Consider the following 22,250-nt stretch of genomic DNA (forward strand, 5'->3'; position numbering starts at 1 on the left):
CCTGAGTTATTATATTAGAAAATGGACAATGCATAATCGGTTAAAATATGTTTGAAAAATGTAAGGGAAACTTCATTTTTTGTGTTAAACCCCGGTGCACTTTGTTGTTATTCACTGTGCAGTTACTTCTCTATTTTTGTTCATAACTCATCGTCAACATTCCATAGAGCAGCTTGTACTTATTTTTTTTACATTCACATTCTTGGTATACATAAGTGACAGTTATTTGTTATACATTGCGTTTAGAAAGTATTCCCAGCCCTTGACTTTTCCCACATTTTGTTGCGTTACAGCCTAAATTTAAAATGCATAACATTTAGATTTTGTCACTGTTTTACACTCAATATCCCATAATGTCAAAGTGGAATTATGTTAATTTTTTATGTTTACACATTATTAAAAATGTAAAGCTGAAATGTCTTGAGTCAATAAGTATTCAACCTCTTTGCGAAGGCAAGTGTAAATAAGTTCAGGAGTAAAAATGTGTTTAATAAGTCACATAATAAGTTGCATGGACTCACTGTGCAATAATACTGTTTAACATGATTTTTTAATGACTACCTCATATCTGTACCCCACACATACAATCATCTGTAAGGTCCCTCAGTTGAGCAGTGAATTTCAAGCACAAATTCAACCACAAAGACCAAGGAGGTTTTCCAATGCCTCACAAAGAAGGGCACCTATTGGTAGATGGGAAAATTGAAAGAAGCAGACATTTAATATCCCATTGAGCATGGTGAAGTTATTAATTACACTCTGGATGGTGTATCAATACACCCAGTGACTACAAAGATACAGAGGAACGAAACCACTCAGGGATTTCACCATACCAATGGTGACTTTAAAACAGTTACAGAGTTTAATGGCTGTGATAGGAGACAAATGGGGATGGATCAACAACATTTGAGTTACTCCACAACACTAACATAAATTACAGAGTGAAAAGATGGAAGCCTCTACAGAGTAACAATATTCCAGAACATGCAAAAAGGCACTAAAATAAAACTGCAAAAAATGTGTCAAAGAAATTAATTTTATGACCTGAATACAAAGCGTTATGAATGGGACAAATCCAACACATCACATCATAGTGGTGGTGGCTGCATGTTCATGTTATCTTCATGTTATCGGTATGCTTGTCATCGGCAAGGACTTAGGTTTTTTGGGGGGGATAAAATAAAAGAAATAGAGCTAAGCACAGGCAATATCCTAGAGGAAGTCTGCTTTCCAACAGACACTGGTAGACAAATTCACCTTTCAGCAGGTCAATATACACTTAGTGCACAAAACATTAGGAACACCTGCTTTTTCCATGACATAGACTGACCAGGGGAACCCAAGTGAAAGCTATGATCCCTTATTGATGTCACCTGTTAAATCCATTTCAATCAGTGTAAATGAAGGTGAGGAAACAGGTTAAAGAAAGATGTTTAAGAGACAATTGAGACAATTGAGACATGCATTGTGTATGTGTGCCATTCAGAGAGTGAATGGGCAAGACAAAATATTTAAGTGCCTTTGAACGGGGTTTGGTAGTTGGTGCCAGGCACACCAGTTTGTGTCAAGAATTGCAAAGCTGCTGTGTGCATGCGTGTGTGTGTGTGATGGAGAATGATACGACTGATTAGCGACAGTCTTTTTGGACAAATAGTTTTCCCTTCTGATAAATATAGTGTGACATACACACACAGTGTAGACACACACTCGCGTACACATACTGGGCCACACGCAACGCTGCTGGGTTTTTCATGCTGTCATGACTGTCCTTGGGGGAGTATCATAGGCGCTCCCTCTCTCTCTCCCTCTCCACAGTTTTATGACTTAACGACAGGTCGTGAATTCCTGGAAGAGACCCTTTGGAAATGCAGTATTGAGGGAGAGAGAACAAAGAGAGATTTGGCCAAACTCCTAATCTCCAAAATGGGAGAATTAAACAATATTTCTACTTTTGAGAATGTGGGAATGGTCCCTGGACACTTAAGGGACAGTTATGACGAGTGTGTTTCATTTAATGATCTCATGAGGGACAGGAAACACACATAACTGTATCTCTTAACTTCTCTAGGATAGGGGGCAGCATTTTCACGTTTGGATGAAAAGCGTGCCCAGAGTAAACTGCCTCCTACTCAGTCCCAGATGCTAATATATTATTATTACTATTGGATAGAAAACACTCTGAAGTTTCTATAACTGTTTGAATCATGTCTGTGACTATAACAGAACTTATTTGGCAGGCAAAACCCTGAGGACAAACCATTCAGATTTATTTTTTTGAGGTCACTCTCTTTCAATTGGGAATCCAGATTTCTAAGGGACCTTCCTGCAGTTCCTATTGCTTCCACTGGATGTCAACAGTCTTTAGAAATTGGTTGAGGTTTTTCCTTTGAGAAATGAAGAAGTAGCCATGTTCAGAATGAGGTTCCAGTGAAGTGTACTGTTTGTTAGAGGCGCGTGACCAGAAAACATGCTACACATTGTTTTCCTCCGGTATTGAACACAGATCATACCGTCCTCAATTGTATTGATTATTTACGTAAAAAAATACCTAAAGTTGTATTACAAAAGTAGTTTGAAATGTTTGGACAACGCTTACAGGTAACTTTTGAGATATTTTGTAGTCACATTGTGCAAGTTGGAACCGGTGTTTTTCTGAATCAAACGCGCCAAATAAATGGACATTTTAGAAATATATCGACGGAATTAATCGAACAAAAGGACCATTTGTGATGTTTATGGGACATATTGGAGTGCCAACAGAAGAAGCTCGTCAAAGGTAAGGCATGAATTATATCTTTATTTCTACGTTTTGTGATTGTTTGCTGGGATGCTATCCTCAGACAATAGCATTGTTTGCTTTCGCCGTAAAGCATTTTTGAAATCTGACACGTTGGCTGGATTCACAACAAGTGTAGCTTTAATTTGGTATATTGAATGTGTGATTTCATGAAAGGTAAATTTTTATAGTAATTTATTTGAATTTGGCGCTCTGCATTTTCACTGGATGTTGGCCAGGTGGGACGCTACCGTCCCACATATACCAGAGAGGTTTTAACTAGACAAGTCAGTTATGAACAAATTCATATTTACAATGACGGCCTACCTCAGCCAAACCCGGACCAATTGTGCGCCACCCTATGGGACTCCCAATCACAGCCGGATGTGATACAGCCTGGATTCAAAACAGGGACTGTACTGACGCCTCTTGCACTGAGATGCAGTGCCTTAGATCGCTGCGCCACTTGGGAGCCCAAATGTATTATTACATAGATCATTATTATAATTGGAATAATGATCTATGTCAATTGTTTTTTTTATGAACATTGTGGGACCCATGCCATATCAGACATAACAGGATCCATGCCGTCCAAAATGTAGACTCAAGTTTGCCAAAAAGCACTTGGAAGCACCTGGATGATCGTCAAGACTCTTGGAAGAATGTTCTATGGACAGTTGAGTCAAACGTGGAACTTTTTGGAAGACAAGGGTCCCGTTTTGTTTGGCAAAAACCAAACACTGCATTTCACAGTAACAACCTCATACCAACGGTCAAGCATGGTGGTGGTAGTGTGATGCTTTGGGGATGCTTTGCTGCCTCAAGACCTGGACAACTTGCCTTAATAGAAGGAACCATCATGGCATATCATGGCACCGGAGAAGATGGCTGACGTTTTACGTGCTCCTACCCAACTGTGTTTGTTTGTTCATTTTTTTACGTTGTTTGTAACTTATTTCTTTAACTTATTCTGTACATAATGTTGTTGCTACTGTCTTTTATGACCGAAAATAACTTTTGGACATCAGAACAGCGATTACTCACCATGAACTGAAATAAGCTTTTTTTTCCTTTAACGAGTCCGACGAGCCCGACATGAAGGACATACTGCTTTCCGGGAACAGGCCCAAATCCCCTTCATTTGCGTGAAGAGAAGACAGGGAAAAAGAGGACGGAGGTCGGGTTGCCTTCTGAGAATTCGTAAGCAATCGAATAAACCCCCACTGCTTTCCGTTCTACTAGCTAACATGCAATCATTGCAAAATAAAATCGACGACCCACGAGGTAAGATTAAACTACCAATGGGACATTAAAAACTGTAATATCTTATGCTTCACGGAGTCGTGGCTGAATGACGACATTATCAACATACAGCTGGCTGGTTATACGCTGTATCGGCAGGATAGAACAGCAGCGTCTGGTAAGACATGGGGTGATGGACTATGTATATTTGTAAACAACAGCTGGTGCACGATATCTAAGGAAGTCTCGAGGTTTTGCTTGCCTGAGGTAGAGTATCTCATGATAAGCTGTATACCACACTAAATACAGAGAGAATGAACGGCATTCTCACATAGGTGTTCCTTTTGTCCAGGTGGGAAAGGGCAGTGTGGGTTACGATTGAGATTGCGTCATTTGTAGATCTGTTGGGGCGGTATGCGAATTGGAGTGGGTCTTGGGCTTCCAGGATGATGGTGTTGATGTGAGCCATGACCAGCCTTTCAAAGCACTTCATGTCTACCGACTTGAGTGCTACAGGGCGGTAATCATTTAGGCAGGTTACCTACGCTTCCTTGGTTACAGGGACTATGGTGGTCTGCTTGAAACATGTAGGTATTACAGACTCGGTCAGGGAGAGGTTGAAAATGTCAGTGAAGACACTTGCCAGTTGGTCCGCACATGCTTTGAGTACACATCTTGGTAATCCATCTGGCACTGCGGCTTTGTGAATATTGACCTGTTAAAAGGTCTTGCTCACATCGGTTACGTAGAGCGTGATCACAGAGTCGTCCGGAACAGCTGGTGCTCTCATGCATGCTTCAGTGTTGCCTCGAAATGAGCATAAAAGGCATTTATCTCGTCTGGTAGGCTCGGATCCCTGGGCAGCTTGCGGCTTTTTTCCCCTTTGTAGTTCGTAATGGTTTTCAAGCCCTGCCACATCTGACGAGCATTGGAGCCGGTGTAGTAGGATTCAATCTTAATTCTGTATTGACGTTTTGCCTGTTCGATGGTTTGTCTTAGGCCGTTGCAGGATTTCTTATAGGCGTTCGGATTAGTGACCCACTCCTTGCTGGTAATCCATGGCTTCTGGTTGAGATATGTACTTACGGTCACTGTGGGGACGACGTAGTCGATGCATTTATTGACGAAGCTGGTGACTGAGGTGGTATACTCCTCAATGCCATTGGATGAATCCCTGAACATATTCCAGTCTGTGCTAGCAAAACAGTCCTGTAGCGTAGCGTCATCTGTCCACTTCCGTATTGAGCGAGTCACTGATACTTCCTTCTTTAGTTTTTGCTCGTATGCAGGAATCAGGAAAATAAAATGATGGTCAGATTAGCCAAATGGAGGGCAAAGGAGAGCTTTGTATGCATCTCTGTGTGTGGAGCAAATATGGTGTAGAGTTGTTTTTCTTCTGGTTGCACATGTGACATGCTGGTAGAAATGAGTTCAAACAGATTTAAGTATGCCAGCATTAAAGTCCCCGGTCACTTGGAGCGCCTCCTCTGGATGAGCATTTTCTTGTTTGCTTTTGACCTCATACAGCTCATTCTGTGCGGTGTCATTGCAATGGCATCGGTTTGTGGTGGTAAATAGACGGCTACGAATAATATAGATGACAACTCTCTTGGTAGATAATATGGTCTACCTCAGGCGAGCAATAACTCGAGACTTCTTTAATATTAGACATCATGCAACAGCTGTTATTGACAAATAGATACACACCCCCGCCACTCGTCCTACCAGACGTAGCTTCTCTGTCCCGCCGATGCACAGTAAACCCAGCAAGCGCTATATTATCCGTGCCGTCGTTCAGCCATGACTCGGTGAAACATAATATATTACAGTTTTTAATGTCCCGTTGGTAGGATAGTCTTAATCGTCCATTTTATTTTCCAATGATTGCATGTTGGCCAATAGAACGGATGGTGGTTGAGGTTTACTCACTCGCCTACGAATTCTCAGAAGGCAGGCTGAACTCTGCCCCCTTTTTCTCCGTTTTTTCTTCACACAAATGACGGGGCTTGTTCTCAAGAAAGCAGTATATCCTTTGCGTCGGACTCGTCAAATATTTTTGAGGGGTCCAGTTCGATGTGAGTAATTGCTGTTCTGTTGTCCAGAAGCTCTTTTCGGTCATAAGAGATGGTAGCAGCAACATTATGTACAAAATAAGTAAAGAAATAAGTTAGAAACAATGCGGAAAAAACGAACAAAATAGCACAGTTGGTTAGGAGACCGTAAAACGGCAGCTATCCCCTCCGGCACCATTCTTCGCCTGTATCCAATAATTCTGAATGAGAATGTCAGGCCATCCATTCATAAGCTGTAGCACAGCTGGGTCATGCAGCAAAACAATGATCTAAAACACACAAGCAAGTTCAGAACAGAATGTCTGAAAAGCAACACATTTAACGTTTTGGAATGGCCCTCGTCAAAGTTCAGACCTGAACCCTATTTGAGATGTTGTGGCAGGACCTGAATTGAGCAGTTCCTGCTCGAAAACCCTACAATGTCTCTGAGTTAAAGCATTTCTAAATGAAAGAGTGGGTCAAAATTCCTCCACAGTGATGTGAGTGTCACGTTCTGACCTTAGTTCCTTTTTTATGTCTTTATTTTAGTTGGTCAGGGTGTGAGTTGGGGTGGGCATTCTATGTTGTTTTTCTATGTTTTGTTCTGTGGGTTATATTTCTAGGTGTTTGGCCTGGTGTGGTTCCCAATCAGAGGCAGCTGTTTATCGTTGTCTCTGATTGGGAGCCATATTCAGGTAGCCTGTTTTACATTGTGTGTTGTGGGTGATTGTTCCCTGTTTTCCATTTCAGTGTTTGTACCATTCGGGACTATTTCGGTTTTCTTTTTTGATTCTCTTGTTCTTTTTGTATTTTGTATTCATTCTAATTAAAATATATTATGGATACGTACCATGCTGCATTTTGGTCCTCCTCTCCTTCCACCAACGAAAGCCGTTACAGTGAGAGACTGATAAACAACTACAGAAAGCATTTGGTTGGAGTCATTGCAGCTAAAGGTGGCAGAACCAGATATTGATTGCAATGGGGCAATTACTTTTTCACACAGGGGCGTTGGGTGTTGCATAACTTTGTTTATAAAATAAATGAAGTAACCATCAAAATGTTGTGTTATTTGTTTGCTCAGGTTCCCTTTATCTAATATTAGGTTTTGGTTGAAGATCTAAAAACACTCAGTGTCAAAAATGCCACTATAACTCCTCAAACCTTTAAAATATCCCGCAGTCTAAACCTGCTCTGTTATTATGTTATTATGATTATGTCTATTTGAGATTTACCACATTGTTACAGCCATTTTCTTGTGAGTAACGTTCTATAGGCAGGCTATGTTTTTGTCTCTTATGTTGAAACGCATTCATTGAAGTTGCAATCTCTGGAAAGCATTTCAGCACTGTAATATGTATTACTGGTGTGTACTCTAAAGTCTCCACTGGTCCTTAAATTTAGAATTCATTCCAAGAAAATTGTTTTGAAATGTTCATGCCTTAAATCATGCAATGGAAGTCATGCATGTGTTAAATATTAGTGTTTGATTTGTGTATGTGTTGTGTCCCTATTAAAACCAATTTAAGGAATGTGTTATTTGTACCATGTGTTTTTTTCTCCCTACTGATGTTGGAACCAGTGTACTTTTATGAGTGTTTGGGATGTCATATATTGATAATATTGATTTAGGTTTCATGTACACATTACCAATTTCATTTTCTTGTTAAGAGAAAAGTACTGGTTACACTTCAATAGAATCCTAAAATCCTTCATAAACTTAGGTGAAGGTTGCTTCCTATCCTTTATTTCTTGTCATTTCTTCCTGTGTTTTATTTGCCAAAATAGCAGGGATGCATTTTTAATAGGGTCACTCTGAATTTGAGCCTTGTCTCCTTCAAGCTGTCTGGAGCATTGGTGTCTATTTCAGCCCGTGTCTGTGTGTCTGTGTTTGTAGAAGTGACTCCTAATATGCTTTTGCAGATACATAACTACGTACACAACTATTTCAACCTTTATAAGCAATGCTCAACAGCAAGTTTTATATTGCATTTATTCATTTGAAATGCATTGACTTTCAAAGCTTTCAGTGTCTTTACTTTCCTATGACCACTCATAGATAACTTGCATTGCACCGTGAACAGCAAATCATATCAAGTGGCCACAATGAAACATCTCAATTTGGTTTCATGCACTGTGTAACAGTTCAAGTAAACAACTAGAAAATATGGATAGCAACAGGAAATGTTGTATATTGGTTTAAAAATGAATTGTTGTTAAAGTCATTTCAGCAACCAGAAAAATACATATGGTTTTATCTCAATATCAAATCATTTCAATGAATGAAGTACCTTACTGTGATTGTTTTCAATTAAAATGGTCCAAAAGAAGAAAAAAATAGCTTCTTAGCAAAGAGCAATTTCTCAAGCAATAATTCAGCTAGGACTGTCTGACAGCAGTAGCGGTGTGTGGGTAAAATCACTGGGGAGGCCAAGTTAGAAGCCAATTAGAAGACACAGTGGTAGAATAAATTCAACCAAACCTTTGTTTTTATCACAAAACCGGATAGCAACTTCTGTCCAGTGAAGTCCACAAAGCATATTGCATGTACAGTAACAGACCTACAGCATGATCAAGCAAATTAATGTTTCCGTCATTTTGACATCTTCTCAACCAAACAAGGAAATGATGTCATGTGCCAAATTTTGACTGCTGGGAGAAGCAGCCACACTTGAAGCATGAAATTGATTAACATATGCAACAAATAGTGTCCAATGGCACGTTGTTGTGCAAGAAATTTCGATGAGGAGTCAAGTTCACAAAATTATTGATGAATATTTCTAGCAGAGCCACCGGCCATGTCTGAAAGTATTACCTTATCATAAGATAGAAATTTAACATGGTAAATTATAGTTGCCAAAATGATTGAAAATAATGCAAAACAAAATGACAAGTACTGTAGACTACTACTTTGCCTTACAAGATGTTGGTCTCTTAGTAGAGTTGACAAGGTTGCTGCGGGGGAAGGATCTGTTTTCAATCAAGTGAATGATTCCCTTAATGTTCCAGGAGCTAAGCTTGTGTTACATTTAATGGATGCCGACACAGGACAAACTTTCCGGAAAGATGGGTATTACAGCAGGCCAGTCTAAAAGCATTAGTGGAGATACAGCACTGTATGTGGATTGCAACACTCAACAGTACAGCAGGGCCATTACTTCCCACCTTACCTAACTTAACCGGCGTTAAAAGACGCCTGATCCCTGGAAACATCTGCGTTCTGCCGACCTTGCGGAGAATGCCTCCCACAATGTTGATTTTGAGAACATGCAGTGTCCAGACATTTTTACACACTTTATACACTCAAAACTTGCTCTAGCTGTGGCAATACTGTATGCATTCTCTAAAAAAGGGGAAAGTGTTAGGATTGTCTAAACCTGCATGTCATAATAAGCGTTTGCTGTGTCATACATTCATTTGTTTTGAGCAAGACAATTTATTTGTATAATTTTCCTCTTTCATCTAAATGCAGCACTGGCTACTGTCAGTTAGGTGATGTCAGTGCACAATTGCTTAACTCTTCCAAGTTCCAACCTATAGGGTAGAATATAGACCTAGGCTGGGATTTCAACTGTATTGCTTTGCAAAGGAAAGAAACCCACCCATCAGTACTGTGGACCTACACATGCATTGCCACAGTTTGTTAAGTGTATACAATACCTTAGGGATATTCTCCACCCATCAAGCACACAGCCTTGCTCCCTGTTAGCATTGATTCACAGTGGAGGAGTTACTGTACATACATATGGGGCTAAGATTTAGGATTCATGGAGTGGATGGAGGGCTGATGGAAGTGAAACACTGTAAGCAAAGATGGAAAGTAAAGAAAGACATTTGTCAAGCTCGAGGAAACACTGGCATGAGACTCTGTCCTGATATGCTTCATTCAACAGTCTACAGTCTGAAATCGTAGTGCAGTGTTGCAATATAGCTGCTTTTGTCAATCATACATGTACAGCTAACTTCCTAAGTGGCTGTGGGCACTAACAATGCTTCTGTGTACCCTCTTTTCTATTTTGTAATAGGAGACCCTCACAAATATGAAGAGGAAGTAGGCATTCCAACAAGGAATACATTGGTATAACTTGGTTTTGAGTTGTGATTAAAAGTATACAGTAACAGAACACTGCACAATTTCAGAATGGGGTGTTGATGGAGCGAATCTCTGTTCTGTACAGGGCTAGCATAAGACACCATAGGAACTAGTGGAGGCTTGATATTAGCTTCATTACAATGGCATTAGATCCCATTAACAGTGTCACAATTTGGGATTCAGGAAGAGTTCCTTCAAACCCATAGACAGCACAGTGCTGAATCAATACCTTAGGGTAACACCAAACAGAACAGAGAACATGTTGTGCTTATAATTAATTTCAGTTCATGTATATACTGTGTTTACTTTCCCTGTAATAATTATTCTATCATCTGTCCTGTGTTTATGGTGAAGCACTCAGTTGAAGAACTCTTTCCTCCTCGCCATCGGGCTGGACCTCTCCATAGGCAGCGGTGGATGATCAACATAGCTATAATTTACCACTCCTCCATCCTCTTCATCCTCATCCAGCTCCTCCAGACACTGGCTATCCCTATCCAAACCCCCATCCCCATCCTCTTCCTCCTGCACATTGTCACTGCACACTTTGACCTTCTTCTTGTTGCTGTTTCTCACCGAGGCTTCCAGGGCCTTCTGCTTGCGGTAGAAGTGAGAGAACTTGTTGAAGATGATAGTGATGGGCAGGGCCACCACCAGGGTCCCACCCAGGATGCAGCCACTGGCCGCCAGCTTGCCAGCCACCGTGACGGGCACCACATCGCCGTAGCCCACGGTGGTCATGCTGACGGTGCCCCACCACCAGCAGGCAGGAATGGTATCCAGCCCCACGTCCTCCTCATACTCGGCAGTATAGGCAAAGCCAGAGAACACGCACACACCCACGCCCAGGTACAGCAGCAGGATGCCCACCTCCCTGTAACTGTGCTACAGACACACAGTGGCAGATAAAACACAATATGTCAGAGTGGGTATGTGATATAAATTCCATTAAATTCTGAAATTCCTCTATTTGTGATCAGTTGCATGTTATATTAGATTATGACTTTATTTTGCAAGACAATATAGGTGAGGAGTGGGTGGTGAATGATTTGGGAATTGAATGCCCTGTAAAACACTTCTCCATTGGGAATTTCAAAATGGATCAGAGATAAAGGCAGTGCCTTCCAAGATTACCCCTGTTCAGTTTGTAGTTTTAATTATGCAATTTGTGATACAAAATAGGCCGAAAAAAACTGAACAGACAGCTGTAATTGACAGCATGAGTGCTACATTTCAGTCGCTAAATTCCACCGTAGGATAAACTGCTTATACAGATACGATGCGATTATGAATTTGACACTATCAACACAGAATGACTCACAATTATAACGTCATGTTCTGTATGAAAATGTATGATAGATGTGATATGATACTTTCATATATAATGGGGTAGTGCAGTTGTAGTGGTATGGCTCACCCTTAGCGTTGCTCCCAAAGACCTGAGGCCTGTTGAATGTCTGGCCAGCTTCAGAACCCTGAATATCCTCATGAGGCGGAGCACCTGCACCAATTTGCCCAGGTTCCCCAGCTCTGATTCACTGCCCAACGCCAGGTCAATAGGCAGCGTGATATAGATGGGCAACACCGACACAATGTCGATTATGTTAAGCGGGTGGCGGAAGAACTTTCTCCTGTTGGGCGCCAAAAGCATCCGCGTCACTACCTCAAAGGTGAACCAGCAGATGCAGAAGAAGTCCAGCGCTTGCAGGGTCGGCTCCTCCACTTGTTTGCCATCCTCGTCAAAGTGCTGGTACTCTGGAAGGCTGTTAATGCACATGATGGATATGGAGGTCAGAACCACAGCTATGGAGAGGAAGCTGAAAAGCTTACTGGGAATGGAGTAGCCCGGGTTCTCCAGAGTCAGCCACAGGTACTTCCGGGCATTTCCACAGCGCATTTCCTGGAAGTGCTGGATGTCCTTGTTCAGGTCTGTGATCTCATCCACAGAAGTGTCCACACTGCTAACATCACTCTCCTCATCCCAGCTCTTGTGGCGGCTCTCTAGTTTGCGATCGTGGTAACGGTAGCTACAGCAGCTGTCCAGGAAGAACTCATTGATTCCCCAGTATTCAATTTCCTGGCAGAAAGAGAAGATGCACAGTTCCTCCATGATGTGGAGTTTGCCGGTCTGGTAGAATTGCAGCACGTAAGGGAAGAGTCCCGGGTTGCGGTCAAAGTAAAACTCCTTTTGTTGAACGTCGTAATCGTCGCAAACTTGCAATATGGCCTCCTCGGAGTCGCAGGCCAGCAGGCGTCCCAGACGTGTATCGGGGAAACTACTTAGAGTGCTCGAGAACAGGCTGCGCTTCAGGCCTCCAACATTGATGTGCACCAGGATATCCTCAGCGTCCTGGACCCAGGCTGAGAGACTCTCTTTTACCATGTTTCCCCCTCACTAAAAGATAAAAGGTAATTATGAAGATTCACCATAAATCATAGGAGGCAATTTACTAAATTATAAACAACATTTACATCTACCAATAAAATATATGTTCACTAGAGTGGTGACTATGAAAGGTTTCACCTACATAACAAAGACCATACTAAAACATGAGGTTTGTGGCAGAACATTACGATAATGCCATTTCAATAACGTAATGATAATATTTTGCCCAAAGACCAGAAGAATCTGGTTCAAATAATTCTCATATCGAGCATCCCACTGGGGAAAAACTGGTTGAATCGACATTGTTTCAATGTAATTTGTCAATGTATTGTGACAAGAAATCTACATGGAAAATACATTGAATTTGAAAAAAGTTATCAACTGTTGTTTTGAGGGTGAAAATTCAACCACAGGATTGTCATCATGGTAATCAAATTTAAACATAGACAAACATTCTATAAATTATGTTAAATTTCTACCTTTAAAACAATATCAGATCTTCAACTTTCGATCCGCTATCAGAAAAAAATAAAAATAAGGCTGGACGGCACCTCTTACATGAGAATTGATCTATCTTCAGCTACCCTTTGGTCGCCCATCCAAGGTTTTAAACAAGCCGAGCCTTGTTAAGCTTTGATATTTGTCACTGATTACTACCAATGTGCTATTATGAGATTGATTGTTGAGTGATCACTTAAAAGCTAAATAGATTCACTGTTGTTATTTAAGTCATTACAAAGGGTAGGTTTAACAGAGAATATTAAATGTAACCATACTTTATAAATTTAAAACAGTTCAATTTTACTTTTGAAATACAATAAATAGTCTGAAGCTAAGTCTATCTTACAAACGAATGTAACATTAAAATGAGTAACACATCCATTGACAGATTTTGAGATTACTGTAACTATAAATGTGTTCTTATAGAATGGTTTATTTCAAATTCGACATGACAAAGTACAGTATCAATGGCAGCCGATGCGGAATTATTTGACACAATTCACACACGCTTTGCACAAGAAAATCATCAACATAATAAAAACAATAAAAACTTTAACATACATATCTTCTTGGACTGCAGGTAGCCTAGTGGTTAGAGTGTTGGGCCAGTAACCGAGAGGTTGCAAGATCAAATCACTGAGCTGACAAGGTAAAAATCTGTCGTTTTGCCTCTGAACAAGGCAGTTAACCTACTGTTCCTAGGCTGTCATTGTAAATAAGAATTTGTTCTTAGCTGGCTTGCCTAGTTAAATAATAAATAACCGTCAGTGCTAAGGAAGAACCCTTTTAGGTTCTAGATAGCATCTTTTTTTTAAAGAGTGTATGATACGCACCGCCCTCAACCCTGTCCCACTGTTTTCTGGTTAAAGAGTGCCACACTGGCGGCGCGTATTCTGTCATTGGCCGTATGTATCTGGTGTACATCATCACCATGTCCTCCTGTGCGACGGAGCTACAGTATATTTCGGCATTGCCTGGCCTTCTTGAAGATCACATCCACCTGTACTGTCCAACGAAGGTCTGCCTGGATGAGGATGCCTATGCCTATGGCTTCAACTCTCAGAAGCTCTGAGTTATTGATGTGCACTGGTGGTAGGTGTGAAGTAGTTTGCATTTCTACGGGTGGAGAATCGTGTCTCTGGACTATGACTCCAGGTCGGACAGATCTTGTTGAATTGAAGAGGGTGCAGTTTGGGGTTGCACCTCTACTAAGTTAAGGTCATCCATAAACTTCCACTGCTGCGTCGCTTGCTGCAATGTTGATATATGCAATGAATATCAGGGGCCCAAGCAATATTCCCCGGGGGAGGCCACATGACACTGTCCGACATGGAGCCAAGGTACTGCCTGGTGCCTGTTAGATAGGAAGTCAGTGATCCACCTGACTAGTGATGTTCGATTTAAAAGGCCTTGCTAAAGTCAGTGGTGACCTGTGAACAGATGAAGCCAGGCTTATCGGAGTGCTTGTACAGCTCGTTGGTAAGGTCCAAGAGGCAGTGGGTGGTGGAACGACCCTTGATCCAGCCAAATTGATGGTCATCGATTTGGGGAAGGATGTACCCTACTGCCCACTCGGAGATGAAGCTCTCGGCTGCCTTGCATAGAAAGAAGGTAAGGGAGATCGGTCTGATTTTGATAAGACTGGGTGGATTCGTCTTGGGGAGGGGCACCACAGTAGCAGCTTTCCACTCCTTTGCGACCACACTTTGGTCGAGGGAAGTGTTTAGGATAATGGCCATGGGTCCACTTAGCTCGTAAGTAAACTCTTTAATGAGCCTGCCAGGTAATCCGTCTGGGCTTGTTGCTTTTTATTTTTTTTATTTTACCTTAACCAATTCTCATACATACAGTGCCTTCAGAAAGTATTCATACCCCTGGACTTATTCCACATTTTGTTGTGTTACAGCCTGAATTTTCTCTCTCCAATCTACACAAAATACCCCATAATCACAAAGTGAAAAGATATTTTTAGCTAATTGAGTTGTAGCTGTCAATGAAAAGCATAAAACAATATGTGTGAAGATAAAGTCTTGAGTGTAATTTAAAATGTTGCAACAAGGAGGGGAGGGGTGTCTGGCATGTCTCTTTCGAGAATGCATGCACTCAGCTCTCCAGAATGTGCTCAGCGGTCTCCTGCCAATTCTTGCGCATTCATTATTTCATTATGTGAATTGTTTGCCCTTTGATTGTTTATTTTTTTTATCAGTTCTCCATTGCATACAGTACCAGTCAAAAGTTTGGACACGCCTACTCATTCAAGGGGTTTTCTTTACTTTTACTATTTTCTACATTGTAGAATAATAGTGAAGACATCAAAACTATGAAATAACACATATGGTATCATGTAGTAACCAAGAAAGTGTTAAACAAATCAGAATATACAGTTGAAGTCGGAAGTTTACATACATCTTAGCCAAATACATTTAAATTGAGTTTTTCACAATTCCTGACATTTAATCCTAGTAAAAATTCCCTGCTTTAGGTCAGTTAGGATCGCCACTTTATTTTAAGAATGTGAAATGTCAGAATAATAGTAGGGAGAATGATCTTTTTGAGCTTTTATTTCTTTCATCACATTCCCAGTTGGTCAGAAGTTAACATACACTCAGTTAGTATTTGGTAGCATTGCCTTTAAATGGTTTAACTTGGGTCAAACGTTTCGGGTAGCCTTCCACAAGCTTCCCACAATACGTTGGGTGAATTTTGGCCCATTCCTCCTGACAGAGCTGATGTAACTGAGTCAGGTTTGCAGGCCTCCTTGCTCGCACACACTTTTTCAGTTCTGCCTACAAATCTTCTATGGGATTGAGGTCAGGGCTTTGTGATGGCCACTCCAATACCTTGCCTTTGTTGTCCTTAAGCCATTTTGCCACAACTTTGGAAGTATGTTTGGGGTCATTGTCCATTTGGAAGACCCATTTGCGACCAAGATTTAACTTCCTGACTGATGCCTTGAGATGTTGCTTCAATATGTCCATATAATTTTACTTCCTCATGATGCCATCTATTTTGTGATACTTGTGTAGCTGTGTCCTCCAGCATCTTCACAAGGTCCTTTGCTGTTGTTCTGGGATTGATTTGCACTTTTCTCATCAAAGTATGTTCCCCTCTAAGAGACAAAACGCCTTCCTGAGCGGTATGACAGCTGCGTGGCCCCATGGTGTTTATACTTGCGTACTATTGTTTGTACAGATGAACGTGGTACCTTCAGGCATTTGGAAATTGCTCCCAAGGATGAACCAGACTTGTGGAGGTCTATACATTTTTTTCTGAGGTCTTGGTTGATTTCTTCTGATTTTCCCATGATGTCAAGCAAAGAGGCACTGAGTTTGAAGGTAGGCCTTGAAATACATCCACAGGTACACCTCCAATTGCCTCAGATTATGTAAATTAGCCTATCAGAAGCCTCTAAAGCCATGACTTCATTTTCTGGAATTTTCCAAGCTGTTTAACTTATTTGGGGTAGGGGGCAGTATTTTCACGTCCGGATGAAAAGCGCGCCCAGAGTAAACTGCATGCTACTTAGGCCCAGATGCAAGGATATGCATATTATTAGTAGATTTGGATGGAAAACACTCTGAAGTTTCTAAAACTGTTTGAATGATGTCTGTGAGTATAACAGAACTCATATGGCAGGCAAAAACCTGAGAAAAAATTCAACCAGGAAGTGGGAATCTGAGGTTTTTAGTTTTTCAACTCTTTGCTTATCCAAGATACAGTGGAAATGGGGTCATGTTGCACTTCCTACGGCTTCCACTAGATGTCAACAGTCTTTAGAACCTTGTTTGATGCTTCTACTGTAAAGTGGGACCGAATGAGAGGGGATTGAGTAAGGTCTGCCATGAGCTGAACATGCGCTGACCATGCACGTTCACGTGAGAGCGAGCTCTGTTCCATCGCATTTCTGAAGACAAAGGAATTCTCTGGTTGGAACATTATTGAAGTTTATGTTAAAAACATCCTCAAGATTCATTCTATACTTAGTTTGACATGTTTCTACGGACTGTAATATGACTTTTCGTCGGAACTTTTGCCTGGACCTGCCCGCGCGTCGTGAGTTTGGATTGTGTACTGAACTCGTGAACAACAAGGAGGAATTTGGACATAAACGATGGACATTATCGAACAAAACAAACATTTATTGTGAAACTGAGATTCCTGGGAGTGCATTCTGATGAAGATTATCAAAGGTAAGTGAATATTTATAATGCTATTTCTGACTTCTGTTGACTCCAACATGGCGGATATGTCTTTGGGTTGATTTGTCGTCTGAGCGCCGTACTCAGATTATTGCATGGTGTGCTTTTTCTGTAAAGTTTTTTTGAAATCTGACACAGCGGTTGCATTAAGGATAAGTGGATCTAAAATTCCATGTATAACACTTGTATTTTCATTAACATTTATGATGACTATTTCTGTAAATTGATGTGGCTCTCTGCAAAATCACCGGATGTAATGGAACTACTGAACATAACGCGCCAATGTAAACTCTGATTTTTGGATATAAATATGAACTTTACCGAACAAAACATACATGTATTGTGTAACATGAAGTCCTATGAGTGTCATCTAATGAAGATCATCAAAGGTTAGTGATTCATTTTATATTTATATATTTCTGCTTTTTGTGACTCCTCTCTTAGGCTGGAAAAATGGCTGTGTTTTTCTGTGACTTGGCTCTGACCTAACATAATCGTTTGGTTTGCTTTCGTCGTAAAGCCTTTTTGAAATCGGACTCTGTGGCTGGATTTACAACAAGTGCATCTTTAAAATGGTGTAAAAGATTTCTGTTGTTTTGAATTTGGCGCTCTGCAGTTTCACTGGCTGTTGACGAGGTGAGACGCTACCGTCCCACATACCCTAGAGAGGTTAAAGGCACAGTCAACTTAGTGTATGTAAACTTCCGACTTCAACTGTGTTTTAGATTCTTCAAAGTAGTCACCCTTTGCCTTGATGACAGCTTTGCACACTCTTGGCATTTTGATGTCTTTTCTACAATGTAGAAAACAGTAAAAAGAAAGAAAAACCCTTGAATGAGGTGTGTACAAACTTTTGACTGGTACTGTATGTCACCAGTAGACCTAGTAAATGTACCATTAATCCCCCGTCATGTGGTTACATTAATTTTGGTTAATGCATGTATTAATTACAGTAATTTAACATTCTCATTCTCAGATTAGAAAGTTTGTTTGTAAAGTTCACAACCTGCTACACTTGTGAGAAACATATTAATGTAGGAAAGTGTCTGATTTTCTGATTTTCTTAACTCACCACATCCACCACTAATAAGCTAAGCTTCTCAGTCATTTTTTCTTCACCTCACACAGTAAGTCAACAACATATATATTTATTTACATCCATTGAGAATTTTTTAATAATCACCAAGCCTTTATGTGAAAGAGCGAAATATCATGATCTGATGATCCCATATATCCAGTAGAAATGTCATAAAAAACAGCTGTCTGTCCTGAGCTCACAGGCACAGGAAATTCTGAGGTCCCAGAATAGGCTAGTTGATACAATGTTGCAAGTTTGCAATTGACAGCCAAATCAGGCAGCACCCAGTTGATGATTTAATACAATGTTGTACTTCACTAGCAATAGCTTAAGTCAAGACAAATAGTAAGGGAGGCAGACAGGCAGAGTAGATAGATACATGTGATTAAAAGAACCAGCATTTTCATCAGGATATTTTCTGCTGTTTTTATTTGTCGGCTTTAGGCATATGTATTTTGCTTAGTTGACATGGCCTATTCCTGCGTTGGCCTATAGGCTTTCTCTAAATTCTATGCGGTTATTTCTTTAGCCGCCAATGTATTTTTATTTTATTTAACTAGGCAAGTCAGTTAAGAACAAATTCTTATTTACAATGACGGCCTACCCTGGCCAAACCCGGACAACGCTGGGCCAATTGTGCGCCGCCCCATGGAACTCCCAATCATGGTCGGATGTGATGCAGCCTGGATTCAAACCAGCTACTGCAGTAACGCCTCTTGTGCTGAGATGCAGTGTCTTAGACCAGTGCGCCACTCGGGAGTATCAATGTGTCCATATGGCAAAGTCAGGTGCTCTTGCTTTAGTTACATTTCCAAGGGATTCGTTCTGGCGACGGCCCTGCTGAGGGACCTTACAGATATTTGTACAGAGATGAGGTAGTCATTCAAAAATCATGTTAAACACAATTATTGCACACAGAGTCCATGCAACTAATTATGTGACTTGTTAAGCACATTTTTAGTCCTGAACTTATTTAGGCTTGTAAAAATGTCTAAAAACATAATTCCACATAGACATTATGGGGTATTGTGAGTAGGCCAGTGACGCAAAGTCTCAATTTAATTAGTTTTAAATTCAGGCTGTAATACAACAACATTTTGAAAAAGTCCAGGGGTGTGAATACTTTCTGAAGGCACTGTATCCCATGGCTGGATGGTTGGAGCTGCTCTTGATGGTAGGTAAAAGGGAAGCTGTGATGGGTCGATTGCGGGTATGGACTGGATCACAGAGGCTAGTGATTTGTTAAATTCATTGTCTATTCCTCGGCTATTACCTGGGCTAAGCCCCTCAGTGTGGAAGGAGGGCTCATTATTATTAGATTAGATTATTATTAGACTTGTGTAATCAAATAGCATGCGATGGTCGTTACACAATTGCTGTAATAATCTGTGCAGAATCTCGAATGGCATTGATCGCTTGGTTGATGGTTGAAAGCATAGTGATAACACATTGGCAATTCAACTAACTTTTGGCTGCCTTTTTGAGTGGGTGAATATAGGTTGTAATGTCATTGATCAACGTTTCAACCAAATATTACCCAATTATCCACGTGGGATCTTTCTTTCCAGTGTTTTTAAGCAGCCCCTCATTTGATTTATGCAATGTGATTATCCCAGGTAAGGTAGACATAATGCAATTTGGGAAAGTAACAGTAATACTAGTTCTTTGCACGGTGTGGGAATTTCTTCAGGTTAGAGGTGATAATCTAATGAAGATTCGATCCATAAACAGATTAGTCTCATACAGCCTCTTTCCACGGTAGGTTTCCCATTTCAGACAAATCAAAGAACCATATAGGCCTAGCTATAATCTCACTCTTTCTTGTTGTCATAGACCAGGCACTCAGTTGCCCCTTTAGATATATTAAACTGAGGTGGAGTAAGAGTAGTAGTTGTGCAGTGAAATTATCATGGATTATACTTTTGACCTATAGGTGATCATAGCAGTTCGTGGGTAAAAGTTTTATATAATCAAATCCAATTTTATTTGTCACATGCGCCGAATACAACAGGTGTACACCTTACCTTGACAATGTAAAGTCCATGGAGAATAAGAGCACTTCCTCCCAGCTGCCCACTGCACTGAGGCTAGGAAACACTGTCACTACCGATAAATCCACAATAATTGAGAATTTCAATAAGCATTTTTCTACGACTGGCCATGCTTTCCACCTGGCTACCACTACCCCGGTCAACAGCCCTGCGCTCCCCACAGCAACTCGCCCAAACCTCCTCCACTTCTCCTTCACCCAAATCCAGATAGCGGAGGTTCTGAAAGAGCTGCAAAATCTGGACCTCTACAAATCAGCCGGGCCAGACAATCTGGACCCTCTCTTTCTAAAATTATCTGCAGAAATTATTGCAACCCCTATTACTAGCCTGTTCAACCTCTCTTTCGTATCGTCTGAGATTCCCATAGATTGGAAAGCTGCCGCGGTCATCCCCCTCTTCAAAGGGGAGACACTCTAGACCCAAACTGCTACAAACCTATATCTATTCTACCCTGTCTTTCTAAGGTCTTTGAAAGCCAAGTTAACAAACAGATTAGCGACCATTTCAAATCTCACCGTACCCTCTCCGCTATGCAATCTGGTTTCAGAGCTGGTCATTGGTGCACCTCAGCCACGCTCAAGGTCCTAAACGATATCATAACCTCCATCGATAAGAGAAATCACTGTGCAGCCGTATTCATCGACCTGGCTAAGGCTTTCGACTCTGTCAATCACAACATTCTTATTGGCAGACTCAACAGCCTTGGTTTCTCAAATGATTGCCTCGCTTGGTTCACCAACTGCTTCCCCGATAGAGTTCAGTATGTCAAATCGGAGGGCCTGTTGTCCAGACCTCTGGCAGTCTCTATGGGGGTGCCACAGGGTTCAATTCTCGGGCCGACTCTCTTCTCTGTATACATCAATGATGTCCCTCTCGCTGCTGGTGATTCTTTGATCCACCTCTACGCAGACGACACCATTATGTATACCTCTGGCCCTTCGTTGGACACTGTGTTAACTAACCTCCAGATGAGCTTCAATGCCATACAACTCTCCTTCCGTGGCCTCCAACTGCTCTTAAATGCAAGTAAAACTAAATGCATCCTCTTCAACCGATCGCTGCCCGCACCTGCCCGCCCATCCAGCATCACTACTCTGGGACGGTTCTGACTTAGAATACGTGGACAACTACAAATACCTAGGTGTCTGGTTAGACTGTAAACTCTCCTTCCAGACTTGCATTAAACATCTCCAATCCAATATTAAATCTAGAATCGTCTTCCTATTTCACAACAACGCATCCTTCACTCATGCTGCCAAACATACCCTCGTAAAACTGACCATCCTACCGATCCTCGACTTCGAGGAAATTGGATGCAGTCTATCACAGTGCCATCCATTTTGTCACCAAAGCCCCATATACTACCCACCACTGCGACCTGTATGATCTCGTTGGCTGGCCCTCGCTTCATACTCGTCGCCAAACCCACTGGCTCCAGGTCATCTACAAGTCTCTGCTAGGTAAAGCCCTGCCTTATCTCAGCTCACTGGTCACCATAGCAGCACCCACCCGTAGCAGGCGCTCCAGCAGGTATATCTCACTGGGCACCCCCAAAGCCAATTCTTCCTTTGGTCGCCTCTCCTTCCAGTTCTCTGCTGCCAATGACTGGAATGAAGTGCAAAAATCTCTGAAGCTGGAGACTCTTACCTCCCTCACTAGCTATAAGCACCAGCTGTCAGAGCAGCTCACAGTTCACTGCACCTGTACATAGCTCATCTGTAAATAGCCCATCCAATCTACCTCATCCCCATACTATTATATATTTTTTTTATCTTGCTCCTTTGCACCCCAGTATCTCAACTTGCACATTCATCTTCTGCACATCCTACCATTCCAGTGTTTAATTCCTATATTGTAATTACTTTGCGACCAT

The 22,250-nt window shown here is 41.3% G+C and overlaps 1 protein-coding gene across 1 annotated transcript; it reads right to left on the reverse strand.

Moving 5' to 3' along the window:
* Window positions 1–6,431: 6,431 nt before the first annotated feature.
* Window positions 6,432–12,545, reverse strand: si:dkey-43k4.5 (potassium voltage-gated channel subfamily S member 1). Its single transcript, XM_039016616.1, has 3 exons — window positions 11,580–12,545; window positions 10,709–11,047; window positions 6,432–6,491 (listed from the first exon to the last, which is right to left on the reverse strand). The coding sequence occupies exons 1-3, from the start codon at window positions 12,543–12,545 to the stop codon at window positions 6,432–6,434; spliced, it is 1,365 nt and encodes a 454-aa protein (XP_038872544.1).
* Window positions 12,546–22,250: the final 9,705 nt, after the last annotated feature.

The sequence above is a fragment of the Salvelinus namaycush genome, chromosome 20, assembly GCF_016432855.1.
Source record: "Salvelinus namaycush isolate Seneca chromosome 20, SaNama_1.0, whole genome shotgun sequence".
Classification (NCBI taxonomy): Eukaryota; Metazoa; Chordata; class Actinopteri; order Salmoniformes; family Salmonidae; genus Salvelinus; species Salvelinus namaycush.

Excerpts from the sequence above, each read along its gene's own strand:
- si:dkey-43k4.5 (XM_039016616.1), bottom strand. The coding sequence starts at position 12,545 with ATGGTAAAAGAGAGTCTCTCAGCCTGGGTCCAGGACGCTGAGGATATC. Across the intron at positions 11,048-11,579 it reads CTTTGGGAGCAACGCTAAGG|CACAGTTACAGGGAGGTGGG; the intron begins GTGAGCCATACC and ends GTGTGTCTGTAG. Across the intron at positions 6,492-10,708 it reads GCAACAAGAAGAAGGTCAAA|GAACTGCTCAATTCAGGTCC; the intron begins GTGTGCAGTGAC and ends GTTTTCGAGCAG.